Source organism: Musa acuminata, chromosome BXJ3-5, assembly GCF_036884655.1.
Source record: "Musa acuminata AAA Group cultivar baxijiao chromosome BXJ3-5, Cavendish_Baxijiao_AAA, whole genome shotgun sequence".
Lineage (NCBI taxonomy): Eukaryota > Viridiplantae > Streptophyta > Magnoliopsida > Zingiberales > Musaceae > Musa > Musa acuminata.
In genome coordinates, this window is record NC_088353.1 from 43,783,404 (window position 1) to 43,806,319 (window position 22,916).

Consider the following 22,916-nt stretch of genomic DNA (forward strand, 5'->3'; position numbering starts at 1 on the left):
CTGCAAGCAACTCTCATGCTCAGATTCAGACAGACTAGTGAATCAAGAGAAAAGACCAATAAGTCCATGAGCCTTGAGAAAATGGAAAAAGAAACAAAGCAGCAGTCATATTCAATTCCATGCAACCACTGTATATCGACTGATATCAGTCTACAAGGGGTTTCCCTTCTGTTATGAGCAAGAATGTACAAGTTGTGGTGATACAACATAACTCTTCCGGTCTATTCTGTTCGAACCATGTTAGTAACTCAAGGAAAAAGAAGAAACAATAAAGCAAAGAAGAAAATCGTGATCGATTACCCAAATATACAATTTCAAAAATAGAATGCAAGTTTTTCATCTATGGTGTCTTGCAGTCTTGTACATTTCTCCAAGAGCATGGACAATTTGTCATCCATCTTGAAGAAAGAAATAGCTGATCTTCCATTTTCTCCATTCCCTGATTTGTTACACTTGAGAACCTCATCCTTGTCCACAGCTAAATTTTCAGACTTCAGAGCATCACCAGTTTCATGCACCATGGGAGATGAATCTAAAGGCTCAGGCGGTGACATGGGCTGCTCTGCAAGTGGAATATTGCAGCAAATCTCCACAATTTCATCAAAAGAAGGTTTTGTTGAAAAAGAATGCATTGTTCGATACTCTTCTTCACCGATTTTCCTCTCCAAATCCTGCATCATGGAACTTGAGTTTAATGGCATAGCAGTAAGCCTGTCCAGATGCTGCTCCAACAAATATGCAACAGAGCAACCCCCAGTTTTCAGATTAATTAACCGCCAGTTCTGAATCCTCCTGAATATCACAGACCATCTTGGAATGATATAGTAACACGAACCACGAAGCTCAGGATATGCAGCAGTCTGTACCAGTATTTCTGCCTCTATAGCAGCTAGATCAGCATTTAACATCTGGCATGATTGGGTCATGTAGCTTATCAAACATTCTTGAAGGGCCAGCTTTTGATCTGGAATCTTCAAGCCCATATGAGAACCTTCTTTTAGCCAAGGCATTTCATTTACAAACGGTGGTAGCTTACAGCCCTTTATCAATCTGATGAGTGATTGAATTCTCACAGGTGAGCTCCATCCAATGCTTGGTAAGTACCTATCCACAAAAATGCGTTCATTGCTAGACTTCTCAAGCAGATCAACCTCGGGACTTGGCCAATGGTTTACATTTGTGGATGCAGCTGCTGAAATCCCCTCGACCAATCCGTCCAGTGCTGCATTGAAGATTGAGATGAAATGGTTTGGACCAAAATAAGAGGTATCACCATTTTCTAGAAACTCCAATGAAGATCTCAAGTAGCTCAGAACAACTCCATGAGTCTCCACTGGACTAACAGTAGGTTGTAAGGGTGAATGCTTTGCCAGCCATAGCAGACCCCCTCTCAATTTATCATCCTTGAGAAAACCATTCGACTTCACCTGAGGGTCGTTATCACATAGGAAGACAACTGAAAACGAGTATATTCTAGTCATGTCTGCATCATGAAGTCCAAGCCTCCTAATTATTGAATGCGAAGAATCAGTATTTTCTTCAGCATATACATCACTGCTTAGTATCAGGAGGGGTAATTTTGATCCAGATGGTATAGATGCTAGAACATTATGAAGTTGCACCTTCTGAATTTCCCATGGAATACTTTCTGATACAAGAAATACAACAGCGCTAGTTCCAGAAACAATATCATCTTCAGGAATCATATCATTATTGTCAAACACAACCTCCTGAATAATAGACAGGCAACAGTTATAGAAAGGACTAAGTTGGGTACTGATCCAACTCCATATAGATAAGTGGGGCATAGAAACTATTGGCTTGTGGTTTTCCTTACTAGAACCCATAACTTTTGAGAGCAACCATCTTGAAATTTGACCCTCTTTAAGCAATGGCTGGACAGGAATAAGCAGCTTCCAGCAAAGGCAACTGGCATCAGGATTTCTTGTGTGTAATACTGGTGCAACCAGTTCCGACACATTAATTGTTGACCATGATTTGCTTAGTTTCTCGTATCTCGCTCTCAAAGCATGGTTAATGTTAAGCTCACTATAAGCAAGCCTGGGAATCTAATTATAAAAAAAAGAAACAAAATTTAACAATTAAATCATGCAATTTAAAATAACTCAGATATCAGAGATGTAGCAACAATAACTCACATGTTGACTTTGTCGGAAAGGAACTCCCACTGAAAGCGAGCACAGTGCAGCATTTGCTAGCGTATTTTTCTGCTCACGGGTTTCTCTCTTTTTTGTTGCTTGATGCTTCCACTTCCTGGTTATCAATCACAAAAGGAAAGAATTTTGAGCCTCCCAATGGCTAAATATTAGATACATAACAAATATCATAAGGGAAAGTGATGAACCTCAAGATCAGCCTTAGCTTCTCCTCGGCAACTTTATTCTTGTGGTGAAGCACAAGCAACTGGTCTTCATTATCTAGTTCTCTCTCTATATCCATTTGAGATGCTGAACTATCACCTACATTGTTGAGTAGAGAACTGACAGGTGCTAGAGAACTGACAGGTGCTGGAGAACTGACAGATGCTAGATCTCTGACCACATTTACTTCATGTTTGGGCAAAATTGTCTGATCCATGGTGGCATCATTTTCTAATTCAATCATTTGTGCATCATCAATTCGTTGTGCATGGTTACTTACATTGTGATCCACTAAAGAAGTACTGCTTGGAAGAAAGGCTTCTGCTACTTTGGCATCAGTTTCTCTGTTTAATAAGGGTATTGGCTGCTCCTCAAGGAGCTTTCTAGATTGTGTAATGGCCCTCTGAGTGATGTTGGCTTCATAATCATGAATTACATCATTGCTTGAAATTTCCCGAGTATCTACTTCAGATGCATCAGCTCTCTGATCAACCATGTCGAACTCATTATACACCCCTGTTTCTCTTTCCTCAGTGATGTGAGATATGGGAGGACCAGAATAAATATCATCAATAATTCTTGGTGACTTCTTGAGATGCACAAGCTGTGAACACTTTGTAGGAAAATCCTTGTCACTACTAAGAAATGGACCTTCCTTCACCATGTAGCTCTCCTCAAATTTCTTTAGTACAAATCCATGATATTCTAGAATACTTTCTACATCCTCCTCCTATGAATGAGAAAATAATAATAATAAAAAGATATGCAAAATATGCTAATTAACAAAATAGATAAAAAATTGCATTTACCTCCAACCCTAGCCAGCTCATGATGTGTGTGACAGGGATACCTTGATTATTTTGAAGACTACCATGCAGGGAAGCAAGTGCCTGTGTTCTCAACTGCAAAAAGGACCTTTGCTTAAACTTTATGCAGTCATAACCATGAAGCAAGTGCAGTTTCACAGAAGCAATGAAAGCTATTTCAATCACACAGACCTTGAATCTCTCATGAAAAGAAGATACAAAAGAACAATACCATAGATAATGTGCAACACTAGCCACATACTTACAATCATGTCTCTCTCGTGAAAAGAAATGGTCCTGAACAAACATAGGTTTTTTCCATTGGTTGCAGTAAGTTGAAATAGTTTTAGAATGTACACTTATTATACCCCAGTTTTTTAGTGGCCAATTTAGCCTAGACACCTACCTAATAATTCAGATCAATGTTGCAGTCATCTTTTATCCTCTTTTACTTGGTTTTTCCCTTTAGACATGTTACCACCTGAATTGCCTCTCTCACAAATTAAAGGATTCAATAAATTGCTAATACACATGTATTTAATAAAATAATATATTAAGACATTTTTGTTATGTAGGAAAATCTATATACAGGATATACAGCTAAAATATTTATAAAATGCATATTTATAAATATATGTTGTGGATTGTGCTTCATTATTTTATACTTAGTCAATCTTTTACTACTGCAGCTTTCTATTTCCAACGTCTTGTCCTCCACACAGTTACAGAAAAGAATAGTTGCATTGGATCATAGTTTACTAGATCAGAACCAGACTGGCTGGTCGGATCTCGAAATCCAGGAACCCGACCCCTGTTGGTCCAGTTCACCTAATGCATCATCCCCACTTAGAAACCACTATAAATAGCTGACCCGGCTCCAGCCGAGACAAATAGAACCTGTCTGGCTTTGTCCTTCAGCATACAAGGCTCCCGATTTCCATAATCATTTTTGTTATTTTAGATGGCAGTTTAGTTTTTGTTGTATATGATGACAAAAAATTGGGGTTACGGTAGTTAAACATTCATTCTTTGAGCCTACCTTATCTCACAACCCTCTCTTGCACACCACCACCATCTATCCCTCTCTCCATCATCCTCTCTTCCTCTCTTGCTGTGTCACACAGCATGTCACCACCCTCTCTCAGTTGCTTTCTGCCTCGTCTTCATACCCACCGTCCATCTGCCACACCCCGTTGCACCACACTATGCAGTCTCCGCCCCATCTCTTACCTCCTATGGGTCAGTTCGAGGAAAAAGCAATTGCATCTGACATAAGACGTGGAATTCCCTGACAATCATCGAGCCAACCGCAATAGAAGTTCCCACCACTTTTCTGGCTTGCCCCCACTTCCTCCGACCTCCACTCCCTTTTCCTCTTCCAAACTCTCTCAAACTAAGATCCCACAATACACCACCCTTCTCTTTGCCTTAGACCACAAACTGTTTCTACCTCAAAACTCTGTTGACCTATGCTGCATGCCATGCTGTCCAAGGTGCACATTGCATGACTTTCCATAACTTCAGGTATTTTACATTTTTTAAATATTTTCTAATATTATAATTTTGCATAACCTTATGTTTTTAAACAATTTTTTAATTAAACATGAGGTCCAATCAGTTGACCAATTAGTTCAAAATTTGACCAATGACTAATTACCCTGTCAGCAATTATGCATGGAATACTTGCCATCAATAAAGTCCGAACACAACTAAGAATTGTTCGAGAACAAATTTTGTAAGAAACAAAAATTAATTTTTTGGGTTATGACCTTCACCATTTAATCCTTGTCGTACTCATGCACTGCTCGTGCAAGATTTACAAATTTTTCTCAAGAGGTTTACTTTATGTTGACAATTCTTCAATGGGATACCAAAAATGATAACATTATCCAGCAGCTAGTAGTATGACAAGCACATAGCACTTTCAAAAATCATGTGAAAGAAGCAGAAAACAAATGGAAAGTACCTTTGCAAAGTGAGCATGCATCAAGCAGGCCTGCAGGTAAGTTGCTTTTCTCGCAAGACGAAAGAAGGCAATAAAATTACCTATTCGACAAGATCTAAAAAGAAATTACTGCATTATTAAAAGTATTACAACATAAACAAAATAAACAAAACTTTGGCCATAGGTACCTTGCTACATTTCATTATTAAAAGTATTACAACATAAACAAAATAAACAAAACTTTGGCCATAGGTACCTTGCTACATTTCGAGCAAACACAATTTCTTGGGTGCATCTCATCTCAGGAGTCATCTTAGCAAGGTCAAGTGAGAGCTCTGCAGGTTCCACCTAAAATGCAATGCTACAATTAGTATCAATGCAAAAAACAAAAACATCTTTCACACAAATATAACTTACTTTGTATCCTGGATGTTTATCTAACTTCAGGAGTGCATAATAACCTCGAAACTCCTTTTCTGTAGGCACACTGATTCCTTGCTTTCTGTGATCATCATACATCTGAAACAGCTCAACCGATGTCTTATTCATCTGTTCAATATTTAGATGTGCATCAAACCCCTCCGAGAAGCCCTCTCCTTTATTATATTCACAAAGCTCATGCATAGCAACAATATGAAGTCTAATCTGGTGTATAAGAGACAAAAACCAAATCAGCACATGAAGTACTATTGTCTTAAATGGAAAACATAGCATCTCTGAGTGTGTGATACCATTTGCTCAAGCATGACCATAGCCTGGCGGCCGAAAATATGTTGCATTCTAAGGTCCATCCTTATTGCTCGCATTCTATCCCACAAGAAGTTGTAAATGCTCAAGAAATCCTCATTATAAGGTTGATTTAACAAATTCAGAAGATAATCAACTGTCATCTGCAGCACTGGCATAGGCCTGATCAAGTCAACTTCACGCTCTGCTGTCCTGTTATACTGTATGAATCAGATAAGAAGTAACATGTGATTGCTAGGTGATTTCAGAGTATAATGTAATGGGCCAACAGGGGATGATAATTACTTAGTAACTACCTTTTTAACAGCAAGATACTTGCTAGTTTGGTTTCTGTCACCATCCAATCTCTCATACTTATCGAGATCCCCTTTCCTCTCACGTTCCCCTCTTTCTGATTCTGAAATATTAGAACAAATATCCGCTTCGTAAATCTGAAGTAGCTCAATATACTCTTGTCTTTTTTAGCAGGAAAAGAGACTGACATGTATTAGAATCTCTATGCAGAAGGCACACATAAGGTTTAAAGTAAGTAGTTGAACTACCTGGACACATGTCTGGACATAGCCCGACCACCACTGGAGATGATTCTGAACTTTCAATTTCAAGTAAATTCTCTCTGTTTAATGAGTCCCTAGCTTCAGCAGGTTTATCTGCATCCCATTTGTCCACAGAAGCTTGACTGAGCTTATTTTCTGGAGTCTTACGATTCGCATCAAGCAGGTTTTCTGCTGGTTGGGTTAGCTCAAAATTGAAGCGGGCCAACCGTCTTGCCTTTGCTTGCATTTCTCTGCAATTGAATCAGAACACAGAAATGACTCAATATCCTATTTATATATAATATTATATTATATTATATTATATATATATATACACACACACACACACACACACGAAAACTCTTCCCAAATAATAAACAGAAATCCAAACAACATGCCTCTCAAAATCATGTTGGACAGAAGATGAGCCAACAACAGCAGCAGATGGTGGGTAGGGAGACCTGGCCCTTTTGGGTTCTTTAGAAAAAGAATGCTTTGATGAAGCATCCACTCCAGTACCATATATATCAGAATAATCTACCATTTTCAACCTCTCTGGAGGTGGCGAATTAGAGTGCTGAACAGGTGGCTTCCTTTGATTGGTCACTCTAGGAGGGGTTATGTCATGCCTGCAACAAATTTGAAGCATCCAAAACACCAGTCAATATAATGGAACATAATAAACAGTGAAACTTCTGAAGAATTGTCATGATAATAAATTGAACTGCATAAGAATGAACAAGGAAAACAACTCCCATCGGAGGTCATCACAAGTACCTACATGAAAACAGCATCTGAATAATATATATCTGAAACTATGATGTCTACTTAAAATAATATTTGATGTAATATCACTATATTAACTGCAGAAGAATGACGTATGAATTAGTACTAGAAAAATCAACCTCTTAGCTTCTTCATCAAAAGAGAAGGATGGTAATGTGATGTTTGAATTGTCAGCATTTGCATTTCCAATATGCACATTTGTATGGATTTGAGACCTATTACAAAACCAAACACAAGTATGTTGTTATTCACATGAATTACATATTGTTTGAATTGTAACTGGCTCAGTTAGAAGCTGTAGAAAAGAAAATTAGTTAGCCAACGATCTAGATAAAAAAAAAACAGAAATCCTGAACAGATAAAGAAAATGTTTATATTCGTATTAAAAAAGTATAGCCAAGGAAAGGGGGAGAGAGGGTGGAGGGCATGTGGTGATGGGAGAAGAAGGGAGAGTGGTGGCAGCTGGGGAAGGGAGAAGAGGGAAGGGGAGAGGGGAAACGGGGGGAGAGAGAGGGAGGTACGGCCGGTCGTCGATAGGGACGAGGAGAGCCGGACGCAGAGAGGGAAGGGGGGGATGGGGCAGAGGTGGCGGCGGCGTCCGGCGAAGGGAGAAGAAAGGCGGTGACAGAGGCGTATGGGGAAGAGAGAAGGGAGGCGGCGAATGATGCCTGAGACAGACAGAAGGGACCGGCGAGACGGGAGGGCGACAGAGACGACAGCGGCGGCTGCTGGGGAAAGGAGGGGATAAGAGAAAAAAGAATAGGGGAATGGGGGGAGAGAGAGAGAGATACCGCCGGAGGGAAGGCTGCCAGTCGCCGGACATCGACAGGGAGGAGAGTCGCTCGCCGATCTTAATCTGGGTTTAGCTGAGAAGAAGGCGTCACGGTATATGGGCAAGGGCGAGGGGAAGGGGACAGTTCTTAAATTGGGTTTGATCAAATCAGATAAATGTGGCTCGAACCTGACTCGAGCCAGGATCTGATCCGATCCTAACAAATCGATCAGATGCGCCTAGGTCAGCTTGAGGCGCTCGGGCGAGTCCAATTAACATACAATAACATCAAACATTTGAAAGGGAAGGTGATTTCCAACAGTCAGGTAACATCATGTAACTAACTATTGCATCTGATGACATATTGTATGAAACTTGAAAGGGAAGGTGATTCCCAACAGTCAGAACTCTGCATGAAACTTCCTATAGTAACAACCAATTCAAATAGTATGATGACATATTGCATCTGAACAAATGTGTATACAAGTTAAAACTAAATATGCTATATCTATATGCTTGTGTGGTTCATTTGTTTCACCCCTTTTTAGGGTATCGTGCGCACAAAGAACAAATGGGAATTCTTAGAAGAACTGCAAGGAAGAAAATGGAAAAAATACCTTCTGTGATCAGCAGTAGGATGATGGTTCACAAGATTAGCAGCATCACCAGATGGCAAGGTAGGTGACCTGGTCGTTCCAGGAACACGGTAGTTGGAAACCTGAGATGGGAATTTAGCCTCAACATCTTGACTTCCAGTGATGTGTTCTGCCGCATGCCAAGGTCTGTCTTGATTTGTGGGATGACCTGGCCCAAGTGGCTCATCTAGTTGGTTGCCAAAACTAGAAGATGTGATAGAATGCCTGTGGTCACAAGAAATAAAATCATCAAAGAAGTGAACTTTGTTTTGTAAGAAATATTAGTTCTTCTTTTCTCGACAACAGCAAAGGTAAATATAGGTAAAAAGGAAGATTTTGCACATAATTTCATGAATCTGAAATCAAAATTAAGTTAAGCAACACCTGATGTTTCAGAACATAAATCTGCAGATAAAGTATTACCCTTCGACTATGGCTTTCACCAAGCAAAGTGTTGGAACTTTTTTCTTACTGAATAGCACCTTACTTTCCTATTCACAGAAATTTATGACATGGTAAAAATCCTTAACATCATCTCTAGTAACTAAAATAATGTTACCAGCGTGAATATTTTTTTTTAATCAAATAATCCTGCATAACAGACCATTAGAAAGAGGAATTATTTAACAAGAGTCAAATCAAACTATACTTAATATTTCAAATAGAACATTGAACATGAAAACAATATATTTTCTCTTTTTTGGAACTACAACCATCCACCCACCATCTGCAACTTCCATTTATGTGTTTATATAGTCAAGCATATTGAGGCTATACATTGACAATTAGGGATAGCAGCTAGTAGGGTTTTTGGGGTACCCTTGTAATCCGGCCCGCTTAAACTGGGTATGGATGCCCTTTAATCAGGTCTAGAATACATTGTCATCACCCCTGGTTCTATCTCATACTAGTGATCATTACCCAAAATTCAATACAGACACAATGTGGTTCAGCCCTATCCTTTAACAACATACCTACTTATAGCCACATTACCAAAATCCTGTCCATAAGCTATCCACCTCTATTAGATAATATTCACAACTCTTACACAACACATTAAAAAAAAATTGAAAAGAAAATGTAATACCTAAAACTCCATCATCCATACGTCATTTAGCACACCAACAAAGGGCAATGTAGCAAGAGGATGGCCCAGAAATAATTAATTAAATCTTTTATGTCTCAAACAAGATATAGACAATTGAAGAACCCTGCATGGAACTTCTTATCGTAATGGCCAATTCAAATAGTATGACATTTTTTTGTAAAGGATAAGTTACAAATAGTATGACATATTGCATTTGAATTACTGTGTATACATGTGAAACTAAATATGCTATCTCCATGTGCTTGTGTCGTTCATTCATTGCAACCCTTTTTGGGATTAAGTGCTCTCAAAGAACAAATGCCCATTCCTAGAAGAACTGCAAGAAAACGGAAAATTTACCTTCTTTGATCAGCAGTAGGATAATGATTCACAAGATTAGCAGCATCACGAGATGGCAAAGTTGGTGACCTGGTCCTTGCAGGAACATGGTAGTTGGAAAACTGAGATGGAAACTTAGCATCAACATGGCTTGCAGTGACATGGGTTGCACCAGGCAAATGCCTGTCATGATTTGTGGGATGACCTAGCCTAAGTGGCTCATTTAGTTGGCTGACAAAACTAGAAGTGACAGGATTCCTGTGGTCAAAAGAAATAAAAGTATCAAAGTACTGAACTTTGTATTGTAAGAAATATTAGTTTTTCTTTTCTGAACAACAGTAAAGCTAAATACAGGTAAAAAGGTGGATCTTGCACATAATTTCATGAATCTAAAGTGGCAGAAATAATTAAGTCTGCAATATTTCAAACAAGATACAGACAACTGAAGAACTCTGCAAGGAACTTCTTATAGTAATGACCAATTCAAATAGTATGATATATTGTATTTGAACTAATTTGTATACATGTGAAACTAAATATATTATATTTGAATGCTTGTGTAGTTCATTTGTTGCAACCCTTTTGGTATAAAGTCAACACAGAGAATAAATGGGCATTCCCAGAAGAACTGCAAGAAAATGGAAAATTTACCTTCTTTGATCAGCAGGAGGATTATAGTTCTCAAGATTAACAGCATCACGAGATGGCACTGTTGGTGAATTGGTCCTTCCAGGAACATGGTAGTTGGAAAACTGAGATGGAAACTTAGCCTCAATATGGCTTGCAGTGGCATGTGTTGCACTTGGCAAAAGTCTGTCATGATTTGTGGGATGACCTAGCCTAAGTGGCTCATTTAGTTGGCTGACAAAACTAGAAGTGACAGGATTCCTGTGGTCAAAAGAAATAAAAGCATCAAAGTACCGAACTTTGCATTGTAAGAAATATTAGTTTTTCTTTTTTGAACAACAGTAAAGCTAAATACAGGTAAAAAGGTGGATCTTGCACATAATTTCATGAATCTGAAGTGGCATAAATAATTAATTAAGTCTGCAATATTTCAAACAAGATACAGACAACTGAAGAACTCTGCAAGGAACTTCTTATAGTAATGACCAATTCAAATAGTATGATATATCGTATTTGAACTAATTTGTATACATGTTAAACTAAATATATTATATTTGAATGCTTGTGTAGTTCATTTGTTGCAGCCCTTTTGGGATAAATTCAACACGGAGAATAAATGGGCATTCCAGAAGAACTGCAAGAAAATGGAAAATTTACCTTCTGTGATCAGCAGTAGGATTATAGTTCTCAAGATTAACAGCATCACGAGATGGCACTGTAGGTGAATTGGTCCTTCCAGGAACATGGTAGTTGGAAAACTGAGATGGTAACTTGGCCTCAACATGGCTTGCAGTGGCATGCGTTGCACCAGGCAAAAGTCTGTCATGATTTGCGGGATGACCCAGCCTAAGTGGCTCATTTAGTTGGTTGCCAAAACTAGAAGATGTGACAGAATGCCTGTGGTCAAAAGAAACAAAATCATCAAAGTATTGTAAAAAGGTGGATCTTGCACATTAGTTTTCTTTCCTCAACTATGGCAAAAGTAAATATAGGTAAAAAGGTAGTTCTTGCACAAAATTTACAAATCTGAAATCAAGGTTAAGTTAAGCAACACCTGATGTTTTAGAACATATATCTCCAGATTAAGTATTACCCTTCGACTATGGCTTTTACCAAGCAAAGTGTCGTACCTTTTTTACTCATTGAATAACACCTTACTTTCCTATTCACAGAAACTAATGACATGGTAAAGATCCCTAACATCATCCCTAGTAACTAAAATAATGTTACTGGTGCGTATATATTTTTTTAATCAAATAATCCTGCATAACAAACCATTAAAAAGATGAATTATTTAACAAGAGTCAAATCAAATGATACTTAAGATTTCGAATAAAACATTGAACATGAGAAGAAATTATTTTTCTCTTTATGTGAACTACAACCATCAGCCCACCATATGCAACTTCCATTTATGTGTATATAGTCAAGCATTTTGAGACTATACATTGACAATTAGGGATAGTAGCCAGTAGAGTGTTTTGGGTACCCGTGTAAACCAAGCCACTTAAAATGTGCTCGCTTCTTCTATCAGGTTGGTCCTTCCCTTAATACTTGCTGTTTAGAAAATTTTAAAGAGATGATTGAAGCTATTGAAAGATATGGTAGGGGATTAAAACCACCAAGTTATTATGAGATATAAGTTCCATTACTAAAAAGAGAGTTGGATTATACAAATAGCTTATTAAAGGGCTGCAAAAAATCATGGATAAAGCATGATTGCTCTATTATGTCATATGCTTGGATCGATAGGAGACAGGAGTATAATTAACTTTATGGTCAACAATTCCTTATAAACCATGTTTGTGAAGTCAATAGATACATTATCTTTTGTGAAATCTAGATAAAAGATATATGATTTGTTTAACAAGTTTGTGGAAGAAATTGATGAACAAAATGTCATCTAAGTTATAACCAACGATGGAAGCAACTATATGTTAGCTGATAAGATTTATCTTTTGAAATTTTTAATCTTTAAATTACATTGTCTCTAAATTAAATGGAAGAACTATGTAAATCCTAAGTCTTATTAATTTTGTTATCCTTTTGTCTTAAGTAAATTATTTGAAGCAAAAAAACAACACTTATATTAGACTCCATACGAGGCACATTATATTGATTTAATATTGGAGGATATTAAAAAAAATTTGAAATAAAAAAGACTTTAGAAAGGACAATCTTTATCGTTGGATTTCTCTATAATCATATTATAAGAATTCACAAGCAATAAGGAATTTGTGAGATATAATGTCACCCGATTTGCTACTTCCTTCTTGACATTACAGAGCATATATTATCAAATCCATAACCTGAGAAACATGTTTACCTCGAAAAAATGCATAACAAGCAAATAGGCAAAAAAAGCGAAAGGCAAGAGGGCTAGTTATATCATCTTAATATCATCCTTTTAGAATCTTATAGTTTATATATTAAAGGTAATGAGCCCTCTTATTCGAGTCTTTCGGATGACAGATAATAAAAAGAAGCCTGCAATGAGATATATTTATAAGGCTATTGATAGAATAAAGGAGACGATTCAAAAATCTTTTGATGGAAATAAAGAAAAATATAAGAAAACATTTGCAATCATTGATAAAAGATGGAATTATCAATTTCATCATCCATTACATACAACATGATATCATTTGAACCAAAAATTCTTTTAAAAAAATACCTTTGTTAGGTATGATGCAGAAGTTGTAAATGGGTTATATCAATGCATTGCAAGATTGGTTCCAAGCCTTGAGATGCAAGATAAGATCATATGAATTATCTCTATATAAGAATGTCGATGGTCTTTTTGAAATTCTAATGACAGTTCGATGTGGGACAACTACATCCCTAGATATTAATAAACTGATATAATTAATCTAATATATAGTATGTTATTGCTAATAATAAAATAAATTTTACAGCTGAACGATGGACTGTATTTGTAAATTCCATCCCAAACTTGTAACAATTGACTATCAAAATTTTTAGTTTGACATATAGCGCTACGGGTTGTAAGCAAAATTGGAGTGCCTTTCAGCATATAAGAATCACAGAATATTTTTGTTTCAATTAATCTATTCTTTTTTAGATAAATGTATTATTATATTTTCAAATTATATGACACATGATAGATTCACACAAAAAGAAGAAATCAGTTAGAGCATGATTACATGATCTTGTTTATATAAAGTATAATCAAGTATTGAAGGCTCGTCATGATTTACAAAATAGCATTGATCCAATCTCATTACAAGACATTGATGATTCAAATGAGTAATTTGTAGTAGAGATGAGTTTGAATTTACAAGATATCGAAGACGAGCTTGTATTTGAAGATGACAACTTGATATGAGGAGATGTGGCAAGAGCCTCAGATGTTGAAAAATTACAGACGTATACAAAACAGATGACGAAGGAAAAAATGAGTGCAAAAACCTCAAACTCATCTCTCGCCATTATTGAAGAGGAGGAAACATATTTTAATGAAGATGGACGAGAAGAAGAGAAGGATGATAATATGTTTGAGAATGACGATATTGATTATGATGATGATTGAATTTGATGCTAAATTTTATTGTTTTGACTTTTGAGTCTTTTGACATTTTTTTTATTAGAAGATGGATAATGTGACTTTGTACTTTAGATCTTTTTAATTTAATATCATATTTTTATTTATATAATCATATTTATCAATTATATTATATATTTTTTTATTTTAATATTTCAAAGCACTTCGCTTCGCTCGAGCGAGCGCTTAACGTCTCGGACATTTTGGGACCTTAGCGCCTAGCGCTTTTTAAATTATCGGTTCTATCTTATACTAGTGATCATTACCCATAATTCAATACAAACATACAATGTGGTTCAGCCCTCTCCTTGTACAAATACCTATTCATAGCTACAAAACCAAAATCTTATTCATAAGCTATCCACCTCTATTAGATAATATCCATAACACACAAAAAAAATTAAAAAGAAAAAGTAATACCTAAAACTCCATCTTCCATACTTCATTTAGCCCACCAACAAAGAGCAATATAGCAAGAGGATGGCACAAAAATAATTAATTAAATCTTTTATATCTCAAACAAGATACAAACAATTGAAGAACCCAACATGGAACTTCTTATCGTAATGGCCAATTCAAATAATATGACATCTTTTTCGTAAAGGATAATTTACATATAGTATGACATATTGCATTTGAACAACCATGTATACATGTGAAACTAAATATGCAATCTCCATACTATCACAAACTTAATTGGAATTGCCTAAGTTGTGCGGTACCCTTGCGGCGATGTCACCAACTTAACTAGGATTACCTAAGTCATGAAACACCATTGTGCCAATGTCGCGGACTTAGCTGGGATTGCCTAAATCATGAGGCACCCTTGCGTTCTTCGTCTACAAAGGAATAGTAGCAAGTCCGCAAATGACTACTCACCAGGTGTCGAGCGCGATGGGCAAGTTCTCATAAGCTCAACATACGAAAATCCAATCAACATCTAACACTACCCCAAACACCTATCCAGCCCAATGCCACTTGGGAGATTACATGGTGCTGAGATTACTGACGTTTTGCACAGCAACCTATAAAAAACAAGCCATGGCATGCGAAAATAGAGCCATTTTGGGGTATTTTATCCATTCTGGGGAATAGTCACTCCGCAACGCTGCGATCTGTTCTTGCTCACAGTTTTCAAGCAAAAATACACAAAACCAAGGCAAAACACACTACCAAGCATATGTACAAGCAAACAAAAATGACGAACAGTCCGTTGACAAATATGTTACAGGTGCATGATGACCGTTCGTGACAATATGCTTGTGTAGTTCATTTGTTGCAACCCTTTTGGGACAAGGTGCACACAAAGAACAAATGGGCATTCCTAGAAGAATTGCAAGGAAGAAAATGAAAAAATTACCTTATGTGATCGACAGTAGGATAATGGTTCACAAGATTAGCAGCATCATGAGATGGCAACACCGGTGATCTAGTTCTTCCCGGAACATGGTAGTTGGAAAACTGAGATGGAAACTTAGCTTCAACATGGCTTGCAGTGCCATGTGTTGCACCAAGCAAAACTCTGCCTTGATTTGTGGGATGACCTAGCCTAACTGGTTCATTTAGTTGGCTGGCAAAACCAGAAGAAGTGACAGGATACCTGTGGCCAAAAGAAATAAAAGCATTAAGTACTGAACTTTGTATTGTAAGAAATATTAGTTTTTCTTTTCTGAACAACAGTAAAGGTAAATTCAGGTAAAAAGGTGGATATTGCACATGATTTCATAAATCTGACATCAAGGTTATGTTAAGCAACACCTGATATTTCAGAATATAAGTCTCCAGATTAAGCAATATCCTTCCACAATGACTTTTGCCAATCAAAGTGTGGTACCTCTTTTTCTCACCGAATAACAACTTACTTCCCTATTCACAGAAACTTATGACATTGTAAAAACCATTAACATCATCCTTAGTAACTAAAATCATGTTACTGGTGCGTATATATTTTTTTATCAAGTAATCCTACATAATAGGCCATTAGAAAGATGAACCATTTAACAAGAGTCAAATCAGACATTTTATGAGATTCTAAAATAGCATATTTTGGAATAGAACATTGAATAAGAAAACAAATTATTCTACTCTTTGTTGGAACTACAACCACCAACCCACCATCTGCACTTCCATTTATGTGTATATAGTCAAGCATTCTGAGGCTATACATTGATTAGCAGTAGCAGCTAGTAGAGCATTTTGGGTGCCCGTGTAAACTGACCCATTTAAACTGGGTATGGAAGACCTTTAATCAGGTTTAGGATATGTCCAGAAAAAAAAATAGGCACCTGAGTCATGTTTGAGTTCATGTGCCTAGATAATTAATTGGGTTGGATTTCGGTTCTGAAAGAGCAAAATTCAAGGTTACTCAACTCGCCGTCATTCCTGTCGTTAAAACATATTTGCAGTGCATCAAGTTTGATAACTTTTATATGACCATCAAGAACTTTCACGTATTAAGGAGTTTATATAAAGTTTGTGATGAAAACTTCTGCAGCAAATGATTTGATAACTTTTTGTAAAGAAAAATTTTGTTCGCATTATCAAATTTTAGTCTTAAATTTCATTGTCAAGATAGAGACACAAAAAAGTCTTTAAGAACAGAGACAAACAAAGAGACAACAGATGCACTGTACAGGCTGAAAACAACAACATGAGGGTTGCTTCAGGAATAAAATAACAAGATGTCCACTGTTAAAGCAATATGGTTTGAAAACAACGGCACATAAATCGGATCTAAGACCCAGAGTAGAACATTTGATTTGATTAAATGCAAAAAAAATCTCTTGTAAAAGGATAGCATGGACAAGGGGTAGTAGAAGAATTGGCCAGAAGAAGAAGAAAAAAAAACAGTGATGAAGATCAAGAAAGGCCAATGGACAAGATACTTTGGTCTTAAATAAATTGACCTACATTATCTAGATGCATGATATGTGCATCTACCATGCAATGGATGAGATACTATGATCTTGAATAAATCAACCTACATTATCTAGATGCATGAGATGTGCATCTACCATGCATTAGTTTCCAAGAGCTCACCAACTTGCTTATAAAAGAATCTTGGTCAAAGAAGTACTACAGCTAGGCCTAAAAATTGAATGGAAAGTGGATTGACTGAATGGTGCCAAAATGAAGTTCACCATTTATTCTGACCCAAAAGAAAATCTAAATCCAATGTATTTAAATCTTCATGAAATAGAAATTCAATGCAAGAAGTCCTCGAAAGCACCTAAAAATTAACACAACTTAAACCAAAGCTTATTTTGACTCGATTTTGTAACCTATCTAAACTAACCCTACCTGTTTCATCCATCATTTGCTAATTTTATCCTTGATATCCCTGAACAAAAGGAGACACCAGCCACTACGGACTCTGTGATAGCAAGAAGGCCCATCTATGTTTGCCACTAGATCTAGATGACAATTTATTGCCAGGACAGACAATGGTTAGTTTATCTTTGGAACTCAGTTTGCAGTTGGAAGCATAAGAAACATCAGCATCCTTGAACACTAGATCTTGGAAAGAAACATGAACTAGAACAACCTTGAGGTATTCCCTTGTTGAGTTCGAAATATTTTTGACAACAATGGTGACAATAGGCACTAGATCCAATCATACTTTATTTGTGACTTGCCCAATCTGATCTTTGCAGCCATGGTCATCTTATTTATTTAAGTCTTTCACCATTTGGACCATTTCTCAATTGTATGGAACATAACTAACAACACTTCTTGACATCAAATCTTACACCCCTAACATGGTATTGTTATGGTCCTTTCTTATAGTATCAGTTTCACATACACCATTTAAGATGCTCCCAAACTGCAAGATGTTAAAATGAGTAAGTTATGCACATTGCCACCTTTTTGTTTTAAAGGATTAATTTCTCACAACCAAAACGACTAGCAGCCATATTGGCTCCACAGAACCATTTAGGGGCCAATCGAAGGTCAGTCATACAAATTAATGTTTCCCCTAGTTGAGATGGGGGCATTAGGATTGTTATGAACTGGTCTGAATAACAAAGACAGCATTCGAGCTGTATTCACAAAGAAATAGAACCCCATGATAGAATATCTATTAGTGCAACAGCAATCCAGCTCTTAGTGATTCGTTTGAACCCTTATAACATCAAAGAAATATCAAATGATCCACTTCCAAGTTGTTCATGATTATGCCCATGTAGATAAAAATGGTTCTAATTTCAACCAACATTTAGGACTTGGACCATAGAACTCCAATGTCCTTCGCAACAAAACAGAACATAAACATCAAGAACAACTGATACCTCGGTAATCAAGAATTAGGTAACCGATGTCATAATGCAAGATGTGGGGTTAACTTAAAAGAAAAAGTTCCTTTTTTTTTATTCTTTTACAGCTCAGAACATATCATATCGTTAATTGACTTCGAGGATTGACTCAAAACTCATGCTAGGAGCGACCGCACAAGAAATACGAAGAGAAAGAGAGATCGGTATTCACCTTTGCGCTCGAGAAGACACTTTTCCTTGTCTTTGACGCGGCTGATTGATCTGGGCGGAAGGAAATCGGCCCTTTTCATAGAAAATGTTGGTTTTCGGTGTGGAGGGGCCGGAAGGGAAGATCACGGGGACCTGGGAACTTGGAGGGGCCGAGGGGCCGGGACAGTGTTTGAAATCATGAAACGCCATCTCCAGGGAAAAGCCGAGAAACGCCTTCGATCGGCTGCGAGAAACCCTAACCCTAGCCCAAATCCACACCTCCTCGGAGCCGATTTTAACTGCGACCGCCAAAGGAAATCGAAGAAGATAGAAAAGATATCGCTCCAACGCTCGCGGCCGGCGAAGCTGAGGCGGAGGCGATGCTCCGACGGGCGACTAAATTGTGGTACGGTGACTGATGTTGTCATCGGGCGCGGCTTCTTTTTGTGTCCTTTACATTTTGTTTTGAATTCTTTTACCAAAATATTTTATATTTTAGATATTTCTTTTTTAATAATACCTTTAATTTAAGATAAATCTAAAAATTATTTCATCCCTTTTTTTAGTATTTTTCAATAATATTTATATCATTTTATTAATGAGCTAAATTTTTTATAAATATTAGTACAAAATATTGTAAATCACTTTAATTGTCATTCCCCGTAAACTATTATAATATAATAGTTTTATACTTATACTTAGTTTGATTGAGATTAATAGCCTACTTATATTATTTATAATATTTTTAAGTAAACTTTATATTGTTTTTGTTATGATGGCCAAATCGAAAAATACTGTAATCAACCAAAACACTAGGCATAAAAATTTTTAATGGGCAATTCAGATTTTTTTTAAATTAGTAATACTATTTGAAAATAATAATAAAATTAAATATATTTTTTTTAAATCACTCTATTATTTTATTCTTGTGATGACATACCCAAAAAAATATTTCATATGCTTTTACATGGAAGCATCCAAATTTTTTGAAATTACTTGAGCATTTCAAATATGGCAATATACTATGTTGGTCTCAATTTGTGGGGCAATTATATGATATCATCAAGTGTTACTCGAACATGATAAGTTGATTAAGTTATTAAAGTTAATGTCATTGTGCCTCACATCAAAATATGGTGAGGTGTTTAATCAATAAGACCTCCAAATTAATGACGGATTGATGATAATATATTGATAGAAAATAAATTTTTTCAACTATACGGGGAAATATCTCTATTCTGTCGAGGAAAGTCCTCTATTCTATTAAGGAAAATTCTTTCTCCTAAACTATTATAAATAGGAGAGGGAACATGTTGATGTATTAAAGCATTTTTTATTTATTATATTCTATTATTTTCATCCTCTATTCTGTTGAGAGAAATTATTTCTCTTAATCTGTATAAATATGAGATGGAACATGTTAATGTATTGAAGTATTTTTCATTTCTTCAATAAAACTTATTCAATAATTATTCTTATCTTCTATTATTTTCATCATATACTTCCTATCGCAAGTATAATGGTATATATACTTAACATATTTTTAGCATATTCATTTATAATCATGTTTATACAAACATCGATGGTCTGATGATGTACAATGTTTCTTTAATTATACTCGACCCTTTAATTAAAGAAACATTGATGGTTCAAAATATCATCCAATATATTAACACATTAAATATTGATACGATAGTGGTGTATCATACCTTCTTACAAAAAAAAATTAAGGGTTGAAAACATCATATAATATATTAGTACATAAAATATTGATGTGATATTAGTGACTAAATCGATTTATCAAAAGTTAAAAAGTTTAAAACCTTATCTGATTTTTTTTTTTTGGGGGGTTACCATTTGTCACATACATTACAAATAGAGGAAATGACATCCACATAGTTATTAATATGGATAATTCTATTAAAACTTGGTGTGTTCTCAATAAAATTATAAAAATGAATGTAATAACATTCACCATAGCAACATAAATATTATCCATTTTACCTCAGACTTTCATGATGTATTTATTATTATTTTTGTATAAATCTAAAGATATTTATATTTAAATTTGATATATTATCAGTATGATATAGAAAAGGAGTGTGATAATGTTCATATATTAAATATTATTCTTTTTTTTTCATACATCCATAGTAGAGTGAAACAGAACATTATTGAATATATATAGTTTTTGTCATTTTTGTGTGAATTTAAGAATACTTAAGAATCGATATCGTTGATAAAATAGCTGGATTAACTCGATTTAGTTCAGATTTATGTGTACAAAAAATATTTAAGTTACGATCAAGGAGATGCTTGACGTTCAAAAAATCGAAGTTGGATAAGTTTTCAACGTGATTTCTTTTACACTCATGTTAGTAGAAAAATAAGAAAAAGTGATCTTGATTATCATGGTATGAATCAAGGTTCGTCGTACCATATCGTACCAATATTTCGATTCAGGCTTGATACGGTATGGTACCGGTATACCATGTGATATATCAGGGCGTACCGAACGGTATACCTTAGTGTACCGAACAATTTTATACTTTTTTTCATACTGTTGTGGTACCGGACGGTCTGCGTACCGATAACCTGTTAGATCGGTACATATCGCCCGATACGGACGATATACTTCAGTACGATAGACCTTGGTATGAATAACATTTTGTAATTAGATTAACTAAAATAAATATTTTATAATATAAAAAGAATATTCTATATATAATTTATATTTGGGTAATACAGACATGACTTAAGGTCTTAGTTTCATTCTGCTGCTTAGATTGCTACGTGTCAAGCTGATTGGACAAACATCTGGCAGACACTCGTGCACCAAAATAGGACACATAAGCATATAATATCGAAGACTAAAACTCATTTCAGGTGCACGTATGGATATAGACACACACGCTATTTAGTGGATCAGTAGATTGGATGGATGATTTCTATCAAAAACAATGAAATGATGAGGATAAGATGATGACTGTCTTTTTTTTGGGTTGTTTGACCCAAACTTGACCCCCTGCAAAAACCGGGTCAGCTCGGATTGGACCGAGCCATATCACCAAGAAACACTTGACTCGACCCGAACCGGACGAAGATTCACCGATGAAACCAACTCTGACGTACGAATCGTGCACGTGGCGTCAGGAGAAGCCTTGGATTCCGGCTCAAGGCGGTTCGCCAAACAAGCCCCGTTGGTCGCGTGAACCAAGTGGTTCAATCCACCACGGATGGAGATGGAGATGGAGATGGAATGCACGGCCAACAGAAGGCACAGTACCCTCTTCCACACAAGGAAGAGGGATCTGACATGACATGGCTGTCGAGCGAACACGTTTCGAGTGGGGGATGGGAATGGGACCTCTCTTTTGGTGGCGTCTGCGTACGCTTTGGCGCATGCGCTGGTGTGCTCGTCGGCGGATGAACAGAGCGAGAGAGCCACGACGAGGTACTGCAATTTGTCCGCACACGGCACCGCTTGACGACTGCAGACGGCCTTTTCTACGCGTCCGTTCTCGGCACTGATGGCCATGCATTCTGGGAGAAGCTGTAGAGGGAACAGTGAAGTCTGCAGTTGTCTGATATGTTTGCTGCAGGTGAGCGCTCGGCGGTGATGATTGGAAGGATGGAGGAAGGAGGACTTCGAGGGAGCAGGTCGAAGCCTTCATCTATCCCGACGTCTTTCTTTGGATCAGTAGGATGAGTTGCTGGCTAAGTGGAAGCAGCAGAATAAGTTGCTGACTGCATTCATAAGAACAAGCAAATTTACTTGAGATGGTTTCAGATCATTCTCCCCTTTCTTTCTAACTCCCAACTCTTTGTTCGACTAAGACTATCATCAAATGATCTACTCCTCTCTCTCTCTCTGATATGGTTGACTTTCTGCGGCGGTGACCGGAGAGAACAAGGTGAAAAGTACTCGACATCCGACAAGATCTTCCCCTATAATTCCCTCGAAGCTTTTACTCGTAATTATTTCTGGATAAACACCATGATCTCGTTAAGTGTTGTGTCGAGCGCGCTGTTATTGCTGGATCGATGGCAGGTTTGACCTGCAGAATATTCTGTGGTTAGGCAGGATGAATTTTGCTGATGAAGAACGGAGGGGGATCGGATGACATTATCATGGGAGAACGGATTGTTCCTGTGGTGGGCGAACTGTTGCCCTGCGCATAATAGTTACTTTAGCTTTACTCATGAGAAGGCCACTCTGATGGCTACAAT

At 36.7% G+C, this 22,916-nt stretch overlaps 1 protein-coding gene across 2 annotated transcripts; it reads right to left on the minus strand.

Moving 5' to 3' along the window:
- Positions 1-82: 82 nt before the first annotated feature.
- Positions 83-19,114, minus strand: LOC135638690 (SAC3 family protein B-like). 2 transcript variants are annotated; one of them, XM_065151970.1, is made up of 18 exons: positions 18,709-19,114; positions 15,584-15,823; positions 11,319-11,558; positions 10,686-10,922; positions 10,056-10,292; positions 8,591-8,833; positions 7,321-7,416; positions 6,814-7,044; positions 6,422-6,666; positions 6,176-6,276; positions 5,864-6,079; positions 5,550-5,777; positions 5,389-5,480; positions 5,154-5,247; positions 3,191-3,283; positions 2,366-3,111; positions 2,160-2,274; positions 83-2,069 (listed from the first exon to the last, which is right to left on the minus strand). In XM_065151970.1, exons 1-18 carry the CDS (start codon positions 18,894-18,896, stop codon positions 315-317), a joined length of 5,397 nt encoding a protein of 1,798 aa, XP_065008042.1. In that variant the 5' UTR covers positions 18,897-19,114; the 3' UTR covers positions 83-314. The 2 variants fall into 2 exon arrangements, with proteins under 2 accessions (XP_065008042.1, XP_065008043.1); XM_065151971.1 differs by lacking the exon at positions 7,321-7,416.
- Between the last annotated feature and the right edge of the window lie 3,802 nt (positions 19,115-22,916).